General features: G+C 37.5%; 1 protein-coding gene across 1 annotated transcript in view; it reads left to right on the forward strand.

Moving 5' to 3' along the window:
- The window catches only part of LOC107188752 (LON peptidase N-terminal domain and RING finger protein 3), a 104,066-nt gene extending 95,474 nt beyond the window's left edge, over positions 1 to 8,592 (forward strand). Inside the window, exons 6-9 of the mRNA XM_015577102.1 lie at positions 1,786 to 1,985; positions 5,398 to 5,699; positions 6,632 to 6,839; positions 8,230 to 8,592. Coding sequence (XP_015432588.1) covers positions 1,786 to 1,985; positions 5,398 to 5,699; positions 6,632 to 6,839; positions 8,230 to 8,592 — 1,073 coding nt within the window. The remainder of the gene's footprint in view (positions 1 to 1,785; positions 1,986 to 5,397; positions 5,700 to 6,631; positions 6,840 to 8,229) is intronic.
- The last annotated feature ends 3,440 nt before the right edge of the window (positions 8,593 to 12,032 follow it).

A 12,032-nucleotide genomic window follows, 5' to 3' on the forward strand; every position in this document is an offset into this window, starting at 1 on the left:
TATGCATATTCTTCCGGATAAAAGATTTCACTGCAAAAAGTTAATGATGAAAAGTAAGCGCTTATAATTCCAGAAACTACTATATACAAGATATGTTTAAAAGATAAATCGAATTTACTGTCACGAAATCTATTAGATGTATCGCAAAAGGAATGGTTTTATCATAAAATTATATTCAATTCACAATGTAGATAACAATGCATACATTTATAATACTTTATTTGAAATAAATTGCCATCTCTAACTTCGTCAATTCATATACAGGGTGTGAATAAAAATATGGCACACTTTCATAGGCTGGATTCTACATGCCGAACTAATAACTAATTGTAAGACCATGAAAAATCATGAATACCGAAATTGTGTTCGAAGCTTAAATACTCGTGAAATAATTTCGAAACGACAGGTTGTTCGACTTGAGAGACACGTTCTTCAACTTTTTCAGGAAATAGTTTCATTCATTCAATTTCATTTTATTTCATTCATAAATTCAACCAGATCATCGACCCTGTATCAGCTGGGAATCAACTATTGTAAATAGTATAACCAATTGCGCCAGACGTATTTGACGCGTATTTCGCTCGCATTTCCAAGAATTAATAACTTGAATTAATAACTCAAATTTCCATTGATAAAATGTGGACTTATATGATAAATGATATTACGAGGATAAATTTTATAACCTGTGATACCACACCATACGTTCACAGACCATTGTCTCTGGTGTTCAACCTGCCGTAGCCAATGTCGATTTTTCGCAGCCCATAAATGCATGTTATGCAAATTAGTATTCCCGTGATTTGTGAGTGTTGCCTCATTAGTAAATAAAACGATATTAAGAAATAACTCATTGTTTTGGATCTGATGTTTAGCCCATCGACAAAATTCAACGCGATTCATGAAGTCGTTCGCCTCCCCCTACAATTGTTGGTAAAGATTAACATGGTACGGATGAAATTTGTGAAGGTGCAAAATGCGAAGTACGCTCCTTCTACTAATGCTAGATTTGCGTTCAATTTGTCGAGAACTAATATCAGGATTTGTAGCCACACTTGTGAGCACACCGATTTCATTTTCTTCGTTCGTTACTCGCTTTCGGCGTTCACTTTTACGAACACTTAAACTACCAGTTTGCCTAAATTTATCGCACACATGTTTAAATGCTCGACGTGAAGGCTGACACCGATGTGGATATCGTGCAGCATATAAGTTTTTTGCTCTTACAGAATTTTATTGGCATTCGCCATAAATAAGAAGCATATCGACTTGCTCTTCAAACGGATACATCGTGCCCGGTTAACCGATACGATACTATTCTTATTATGTTTATCTTAATCAGCAAACTTATTAAAGTGTTCTTCAAACAGTGTTTATTGTCAGTGAAGTAAACCGTAGGCATTATCACGTTTCTCTACTTTCTATGATCTTCAATGACCTTATGTAATAGGTCGTTGAGCTCGTTTTAAGCTCCTCTATCATTCTACGGGAATAAAAACATACCGATCTGTCCAAAAACATAGAGGTGACCTTGAAATATCCAAAGTAAATTACAGTACACCTGCAAAAAAACTATTAGCGCCATCGGATGGCTCTCTTCGTATTGTGCAACTATGGTTACACAAATATTTCTGTGAACATTATAGTTTCGAAGATATCTGAGGTGGTAATAGTTAGCGCCCCACCCTGTATAAACCTTTGTAGTCTATACTTCATTGTCCAGAATTAATCTGACGTTTCATCACATTCGAACGCAATGATCATGAATGAAAACGTTATCTTTCCCAGGGCTTGAAGCGAGACCCGCGGAGATTCTGTTGCCGCCTCTTTCTGGTGGTACAGCTGGTGAGTTGGACTGTATCCTGTGCTGTCGACTCCTATGGAAACCCGTAACGACGCCGTGCGGCCACACGTATTGCTGGATGTGTCTGGACCGATGCTTGGACTATTCCTCCTCTTGTCCTTTGTGTGTCACGTCTCTCGCCGATGTAAGTAGTATTTTCTTCTGCAAACGATAATGCCTTTGAACGTTAACCTTTCGCACTACTGAATTATCTCTAAAGTAGCTGTTGCGTCGTACAATTTATTGTTTAATAGCAGCGGCTAATATTCCGTTGTGGAACCAAGAGACCATATATCTTTAAATTCGTTGGTCTTTCGCTAGAATATTTTCCTAATCGTTTTATCTGTTTTGCCTCTTTAGAATTGTATGATCATTAGACTTTTCCAAATCTGTTACGCATTTTGGATATCTTTCAGTGTTAAGCAATAAACAACGATTTCCAATATTTGATCTACAATCTGTGTCGTATATAATATACAGGGTGTAATAAAAATGTTGGCCGACCCGGGAATGGGGCACTCGGGGGGGGGGGGGGAATTGAAACAAGGTTTTTCTTTGGAACAAAGGTAACTTGGGGAGACTGGTAGGGAGCGTTACGTGGGAACTAGGCTCGCAGACTCGCACTCTGATTGGTCGGGGTTTTTCGTTAATATCTTCCTAACGAAGCCTCAGATTACATTATTGCTAAGGAAAAACTTGTTCCAATTCACCTCCCGAGTGCCCTATTTCCAGGTCGGACAACATTTTTGTTACACCCTGTATATATACATATATGTATGTTGGTTCCTACCGTCGACTCGCGGAACAATACGGTCATAAAACCGTATCGTTAGGGACACTCATTAAATCGACGTGGTCACAAAAAATCTTGACCATATGCTGAATTAGCTTCTCGCGTACCGTTCGCCCTGAAATACAGCGGTCCAGAATCAAAATACTGTAGCTCATACGGTTATTTAGCTCAAAATATAAAAAATTTTGAAACTTATAATTTAGTATGAATCGAAGTAGATAAGTGAACAAATTTCTACCAATTTTGGAAATCTTCTTCGATAACGTGATCACTCAGTAACAGTATTCTTAAAACCTTCATGAAAGTCTGAATGTGTAGGGGACTTTCTTCTATTTTTTGTTTTCTTACTGAAACTGATCATACAAAAGGATCCGCGGAGAACAATAATGCATGGAACAAATCTTCCATGGTTAATAATAAATTGATGCGAGTTTTTTGAAGATAAAAGAAACTTGTTTTCGACCCTTTGAGCTGCTAAATTTTTATTCTAGACCATGGTGTCAAGAAATGATTTCCACCACCATACCAACTTGGAAAACCCAAGAATTCTTCTTCCTCCTTCAGGACTCAACCAATTATAATTTGTTTTGTAGTAAACACGTTTGACAGAGACTTTCGCCAATCGGGGAGAAATGTAAATTCTCAAGACGCTTCCAACTTTTAAAAATTGAGTCTATCACGAAAATTAACAGAAACACCATCAAGTAAATATCAAATCAAAGTCTTGTTTTCGAGTTCTCACCACTTCAGATTTCTCTCCAGTCGCACAATATTAATTTTAATATTGAAAAAAATTAGTAACTGAGAATATAATATGAATAGAAGAAATATAAAATATACCTAGCTCTGTCCTTAGAAATACTGCGAATTTCCCGAACAACCGAATATCTTAACGTCACATATCAATCCTCGGTTATTGTTTTACGTACCGTTCAAAGTTAACGTACCGTTTTCTCGGTCGACAAATTCCACGGATTTTTCGCGTCGAGTCATGTCTCGACTCTTTAAAGGCATCTCGTTAGTCACGATCCGTTAATCCCAAACGACGTTCCGTGGAACACGATAACCCCCGTTGAACGTCGAGCAACACCTGTTCATAAATGAGATATAATACTTCCTAGCGGTTAACAATCTTGCAGATTGAAATGATTATTGTTCGTGGTGACCAAGCCAGTTTGTCGGCAGCTTCCGCGTTCGTGGCGTCATCAGCAATTGTCTCTCGCTTAGCATCGTCTTTAATGACGTTAAAGAAATTTTGCGGCATACAATCTTTTATCTTTTCATGGATTTTTTTTTCTTTGTGTCCATTATTAAGCACTGTTCGTTTCTTGTATTTACTTCGTCGTGTATTTTCTTGATAGCAGTGTTTTGTTCAAGTGAGCGTTAGATCGATGCAATCTGTAGTAAGATGAACCAACAGTTAGGACGAAATGACAGGAGTATTACACGCTGTACACATAAATCGTTTACGTAACATTTATTTTTTAATTTTCAAAAGATAGAATACTATTAAAAGCTAATGTTCTCTTTTTGGTTAAACCGTTTCGAATACGAGAGTTAAGAGGATAATGCAGTGTAGACAAGAAAAAAAACACGTTATAGAAAAATTGTTACGTTAATTTTATACGTGAATATATTTATGTAATAATTGCGCGCATATACGTTACTGCACATGCATAGAAAATAATATAAAGATGAAATAGCTATTATTACACTGCGGATGTTTATGCATTTATTGCGACCCTTAATTTGGAAAAGGCTATAAAATAAAGCTTTCAATAAAGCTTAATACTACTTATGTGTTAATATTAACATAGTAAAGCCTCTAGTAAGATAGTCAAATTTCTGGTCTATCTCATAAATTTTTAGACACTGATATCGGAAATTCTGAACTTGCATAAACTTCGGCAGTCTAGTTATTAATTTATGCGAGCACAATTATAGTGTAAATCTGAACAAGTGGAGATCAAATAATTTCATCACTAGATTGCGAATTTTTGGACATTTAAAATAATTGTGTAATGTAAATGAGTGAGATCCAATACGATTCCTATATTATAATTCTATATGTATAATTCACGATCTCGAAAATTAATCGATTAAATTAGGAGTTTATATAAACGTTCAACATCGAGTAACCAAGGAAGAGAAACATTAGCTATAAAAAAAATCTACATAATTGACACTGCTGATCATTTGCTTCATGATTAATGGCTGCACTCCGGATGTTTATTCCATTATTACACTTCGTTGTCCGCTAAACACATTGAAATGAAGACTTTAATATGTTTTCCGTAACATTCGCATGATATACTGGATACACCACCGAACAACTCCGATAATTAAAAAAAAGAAAAATATTATTCCACAAAGATTTGATAAAAGTAATGTGCTAAAACTGACTGGAAATAGTTTCTACGTATATGTACTGATTCCGTGATTGTCATTATATCGTAACAGAATAATAAGTTACCGTTCAATCAATCATGAGCTCAGGTTCCATACTTTTGGCCAGTAGTGTACGTAATCTCGTGAAATTTCGTCTTTCATAAATTACTGTCTAAAGCCATGAATTTGCATAAACCTCTGCAGTCTATTAATGATAGTTTCCGGGGATTCTGCCTTCAAGGGTCAAAGGGGAATCGATGGATAGCGTACGTAAAAGTCACGAATTTCGTTGGCGGAATCTTTCCGATCGAAAGGTTCTCTGGAGGACGAGACGAGGCTTCTGGTCGACTTACCGAGGTGTCCTTTAACTTTTCAGTACTTGGCCAGTAGCCAGAAGACGGTAACGGACTTTGTGGAGAGGGCTTTGAAGACCGTGGCACCGGCGGAATATGCCTCGAGGTCGGCCAGCCACCGATTAGAACTCGCACAGGGTCTCGGTCTTCTGGACAGTGAACAGATCGCGGTGTTCGTCTGTACCACAGCATTCCCTTATGTCGCGTGTCCCCTCTTTGTCTACGAGCCCAGATACAGGCTGATGGTCAGAAGATGCGTCGAGAGCGGTGTTCGTCAATTCGGGATCGCGGCGTGTCTGAACAGGGAGGCTACGGGAACGAAGAGGTGATTATTATTGTTATTTATTATCAATTTTTACCTGCACGAGTAGGATTTGGCTCACAGGACAAGATTTGCCATTCCTTCATTCGTACCTTTGTTTCGTTCAACCCTACAATTAAATTATACTTTACTAATATGACACTTATATCTAAACTTTTATTATCACTTATTTTCGGAAAACATTTTTACTTTATTCACCCCCACCCCGTTTTATTACCATTCCACGAAAAGATGATTATTCAACTATGATTGTACCGATATGTATTGATGATATTTGAACAATTTCATACCAAAGTACCTACTAAATGAAATTTTCGATATTTTGTATCAACGTTTGGTATTACTTATACTTCGTGAAACGATATCAGACAGATATAAGTACTGTATGGTACTATGCGTTGCGTTAGAAAGACAGTGTCTAGTTTTATGCATGTACACTCACGAGCAAACTCGGCTTCCACTAGGGGAAAAAATAACGTAGAGAAAGGGTCCCCTACCACTTGGTCTCGAAGTTATTGAAACTTATACGAAATATACATTCGGTTTAACATTTATTTCAGTATTTGAAATAAATTTACCAAGTAGTCGGAAGCCCTAACCTCTACATTGCTTTTTCCCCTAGTGGTAGCCGAGTTTGCTCGCGGATGTACACTGACGTGCAAACTCGGCTTCCGGTAGGGAAAAAAGCAGTGTTGAGAAAGGGCCTTCTACCATGCTCGTACCACTTGGTATTGGAAATTACTGAAATTTATGCCGAATAAACTTTTGGTTTAACATTTGTTTAAATACTTGAAATAAATTTATCAAGTGGTAGAAGGCCCTTCTCTTACGTCACTTTTTCCCCTAGCGGAAGCCGAGTTTGCTCGCGAGTATACATATAATATAGATGAATCGATGTTCAGTAATGTGTGATTCAGTATTTACGGATCTTTTAGATACGCGGAATATGGCACCATGCTCGAGATTCGGGACAGAGTCCTGTTGAAAGACGGTTGCAGTATTCTCAGTACAGTCGGGGGAAGGAGATTTAGGGTGATCTCTGGGGGCGAAAGGGATGGCTACGATACCGCTCAAGTGGAATTCCTCAGGGACACGATGGTACAGGAGGACCAACTGTTGAGCCTCTTAGAATTGCACGACAAGGTAAGAAATTTACAGTGAAACCCTGTTTCAATCAATTTTAATCAGTATTTTACTATTTCAAAGAATCTGTTCTCGTGACAATCCAATTTCTCGACACGATCTGCCCCAAACCTTTTATTGAATGTATGCATAGTTGCATCTTACATTTTATCAACATTTCAAATTCAGAAAACGTAACGCGACGCGATGAGTTTCTTGCAAACTATACATTATGTTGAAAATATTTCTCTACTCTGTCTTAAATTCCTTCCCTAAGAACATGTCAAATGAAATTGGAATTTTTCCACGACAACGGAGTTGCATTATTGAAAATATTTTCCTCTGTACAAAGTGTTGATAGTTTTAACACTAGAACTAGCAAATAGTGATGTAGATTTACCTGTAAATCAACCTGATAAGTCCCTAAAATCATACGGATTAATATTCCAAAATTGAGATTCATACAAAATCTGAAAAATTTCACTGTTGTAACTGTTTGTAATAAATTATACATATAATTTATGTGAAAGATTGAAGAAAAATAAAATAGATTTCGCAACAGAACTTAATAAGTTTCTCATGGTCTTTTAACTTAATAAAACCCACAATGAAGGAAACAAGTTTGTTTACGACGACATTACGTAAAATTTCGCTTCTGAAAACGAGAGTTTCCAAACCTCGGACAACTGTACGCACTACATCAGCTTACAGAAACTAACTACAGCGTATAATTATTTATAATAACTTTGTGTTAGAAAATGAGCTTATTTTTATCAAATTCGTTCTAAAGCACATCTAAAAACAGATGAGTAGAGCAATATCTGGACCCAGATACCGCAGTCTACTCGTCAATTAAAAACGTCCATCTTCAGGGATTAATCCTCAGAAACGAGTTACAATCCGCAAAAGTTAATCCTCAGAAACGAGTTACAATCCTCAGAAGTTAATTCTCATAAACAAGTTACAATCCTCGGAAGTTAGTCCTCAAAAGTTAATCCTCAGAAACAAGTTAAAATCCAAAGAAAGTAATCCTCAGAAGTTAATCCTCGGAAATACAAAAGGAGATCAATAAGTCCTGGCTCTAAACGTGGGTTAACACGTTCACTACCAGGCGTCACATACCTATGTGTGACGCTACAATTTCTGAGTCAGTATATTTTATATGGTAGAAGCAGTATGTATTTTGCAATATTCACCTATATCTTCTGTTATTCATTATCTCTGTTTTACGTGTTCTTAATATCTAATCAAGAAAGTAACACCGTCTCATTGAATACGGTGACGATCTATAGAGTGGTTTGTGACGAACATTTTTGGAACCATATGATGGTAGCGAACGTGGTAACCTTGTAAAAATGTGAAAAATTGAATAATTTAATTCCACATTCAACCTACCAAATCATGGTTGCAGGTACGAGCGAAGGGCAGGAGATGGTGGGAAACGGTGCCATCGTCACAACAATCGGAGATCCAGCGGGTGTTCGGTTGCATGCCAGACACCGAGGAGGATTGGCCTCGTCTAGCCGACGGTCCCTCGTGGACGTGGTGGCTGTTGGCGATTCTACCGTTGGGACCTCAGCTCCAAGTGGGTATTCTCGGCACGACGAGTCTGGAGAAGAGACTGAGGGCCATCGAGAAGACCCTCGATCACATGGAGCAAAGACAGTTGACGGTCGCACCGGCGCCGTCGGAAGAGACGCCCACTTCCGCCAGCATATGCCGCGACGGCGGTGGCATCACGGAGACGACGGTCTCCGTTGTGCAGCAGTCTTAAAACAAGGATGCGTCTCCTTCGGTGGACGTATTCTTGTAAAAACCGTTACAACGCCGTGGTGAACAAAGGGAGGAGACTAGACTTTCACTCGATGTACAAAGTACTTGCGAAGTAGGTTATCGAAGAATTGCCACTTTTTACTCGATATTTAATATTCGGAAACGGGACGAGCGAAAACCCACAAGGCTCAGCCAGCCTCGGCTTCCGATCTTCTCTTCATATACTTAATCCCGTTGTTTACGTTTTAATTCGAGTACAATCGGTACTCGCTAAATTTACGCATCCGAGCGCCTTATCGATGGAACGATAATGCAATTAGGAACGACAGTGGGGAGTAGCTTGTACGGGGGATAAAACAGATCTTAGCCGGCGAATTTCGTCGTTATAGTAGTTGGAACTTTGAGGGTGGATAGTGTCTGCTTGAAAGGATTGGAAATATTCTTTTCAATATTTCATTGGATAACGTCGTAGCGCTACGTTCAAGATATTCGTGAAATCGTCTTATAAGTGTTCTAAATACTTTCGATAGTTTCCTTTTAAGAACAAGTTGAGGGAAATATAATTATTTCGCATTATTACTCAAAAGTTTGGGATCATTGATTATATTCGAAACATTCAACCCTTTAGCTACTGAGCATCACTATAAGTGACTTCCCGTTAAACCATTTTTTGGAACGAAGCACCATTATAATGGCTACCCTCTGAGTGATGTTTTTGTAACAAAGGGCCACTATAGCGGCTCACTTGTTTTCTTGCTTCTAAAGCCATTGTTTCCTCTTTTGTTTCGCACTCCACGGCAGCACTGCCGGTACGGCAGTATAGCTCACTGGTCAGTTCCACCGAAGCTAACGGGTTGATAGGACATAATATAATTCATTTCAGTGTTTCATTACTTTTAGCAATATCATGATTCCGTAATCGTACTGGGTAATCCATTGGATATATTATCCATATTATCTTCCATTGAATTGGTAGTATATAAAAATATATATTCGCATAATTTAGACCATTATTAGTATATATTTGACTGGAATAACAATAGAAAATTAGAAAGATGTATTTATAAACCTTTTATTTGCGACAATTTCAATTACCACTATGTTGTGAAAAAGCATCGAATTCTACGTAGTACAATACTAGATAGATATGTAGAACATGAGAAAGAGAGATATTACGATCAAATTTTGTTTGTAGCTATATTGGCATAGTGGAAGATACCAGTACGTCTTTTTGGTGAAAAAGTTGATCCTACCTCTCTACGTATTTTTCTTCAAAAACTCCATACTCCTTCAGCATGTGACCCCAAACTTTTAAGCAGTACTGCGTACCAAAACGGTGAATTATCCAAAATAAGTATATATCTCAATTAGTTAACATTACATAAATTGACAAAAAATGTATAGTTCTAAGTCTGAAGCTTGATACAGTCCAGTAAAAAGGAAGGTTTTGTCATAGATATCGTGAATACAAGAATGTTGCACGTCAATTTGTACTTGACATATGTCTCCTCGCTGAAAAGTTTTGCATTTACACAGAACTGAAGAGGGTTGAAATTTCAAACTTTGAATTTCATTACGATATTACTTGTTCTTCTAGGCATTAAACGTTCGAATACTTTTAAGAGCCTGTACAGTGGACTGTAACTATATTGTCATACTCGGGGTTGTAGGGGAGTAAAATGGCAATCAGTTCAGAGCCCCCTCCATGCTAAGTTCTATCGTCATAGCCTCGGCCTCACGCCTGCGCGAAATCTAAATCGTGCTGGTGCGCCGGCGTACGCAATATGGTGGGAGAGCGAATTTGTGTGCTCGAAAGTACGTGTTAAGGGGAAGTGCTTTGCGTGGCAATATGTTTAATGGCAATATAGTGAGAGTTCACTGTATATGGATCCAATTGAGATTGATCTAGGGATTTTTGTAACAGACGTGTTTGACACACGTGAAAATCTCAGCTAGTAATAGAAATAGAAGAACGGGGATCCTGGGAATATAAGGCAAATAACCACTGATTATTCGACCAAAACGGGGGCGATTCAGAAAGTCACATATCCGAGACGGTAAAAGTTATCGTTCGCCTCGGTAAGGCGTCACGGTACTCTTTGCGCTGTTGCAATACGCAAATCTGTTCTTCCAGAATATTCTATATACATATATTCTATATGTATACACACACATTTATGTATACACGTACATGAAGCATGCAATACGTTGCAATCAGAGGTACGCACGTCGTTTTATGCTTACGTTTCAAATCGTACCCGTCTTGAAGTTTTTTACCTTGTAATTGAATCGCGTGGATATATACTCATATTAGGTGGTACAGCGACGAGGATGTTGTATTTATCGTGGGTAGGCTGAGAACAAAACGTTTATAGGAGGATGAAGGGCGCTTGTCTTGTCTTGGAACGAAAGAATATTTTAGCTGTGGCAAGTTCTCTGTGTCGTGTCAGAAGATATACTTCTCCTCGAATCCGCTGTGACGTAGACCATTACTCAATGTTTAATCCTTGTGTACTGTTCGAATAATTATTACATAGGTACTGGTTGGGTAATATTGACCTAAAATTACCCTCGAACTACTATAATGCTTTATTTCATGTCTATATAGTAATACGCATAAATTATTCGTATAGAATTTTTTCCATGCACTTTTTATTACACCTGATTATTAAACATGAATATTCCCTTTTTGGGTTAAATCAAGTACACAAGGATCGAAACACCAGCATTGTGATTAAGAGGAGAATCGTCGGAGAATCTGAAAATATATACGTCACGTACGTTATTTATATTTGAATGTTTTCGTATCTGTTCCGATTGTGTTAAGAATAGAATCAATTGGAGTAAATAATGAAAACCATTAAAGTGTTCAGCTGCCAGAATATCAATTGGTGGTGATAAAATTGACTTCGCTTCGAAACATTTTCAACTAAGTATTTCATTGGAGATCTTAAATGCCTTAACGTTTACAGAAGACTTAATAGATATTTAAAGAAATATAATAGAGAAGTAAAAATGAACGGTATCATGTCAACGTTTTCAAAGCTATCAATACTTTCAAACTATAAGAAAACTTCAAAATGCTTGAAAATTTTGTATTGTACCATCTAGAAAATTTTAAGTGGACGTATCGAAGACTTCTCACTATGATTTGGGTATCAATCGAAAATTTTAATTTTATATGGTGTCTATTCTGCAGCTTTAATCTTTATTTCAAAGTTTGAACATCTGACGTTCTGAATATTTTCTCCGAAACATTTTTTTATAATATATTTTCTCATTCAATTCTTTCGCTGCTGAGAACTTATGGATCGAAGAATGTAGCGAACAAGTAACTAGAAGAAAGAAAAAATGATTTTTTTGATGGAAGAACGTTTTAATTCCTCTCAGCCACTCACAGTCGGCCATATATATTTGTCTGAAAGGTGTTTACAACAACAA

Source organism: Dufourea novaeangliae, unplaced genomic scaffold (assembly GCF_001272555.1).
Source record: "Dufourea novaeangliae isolate 0120121106 unplaced genomic scaffold, ASM127255v1 scaffold108, whole genome shotgun sequence".
Classification (NCBI taxonomy): Eukaryota; Metazoa; Arthropoda; class Insecta; order Hymenoptera; family Halictidae; genus Dufourea; species Dufourea novaeangliae.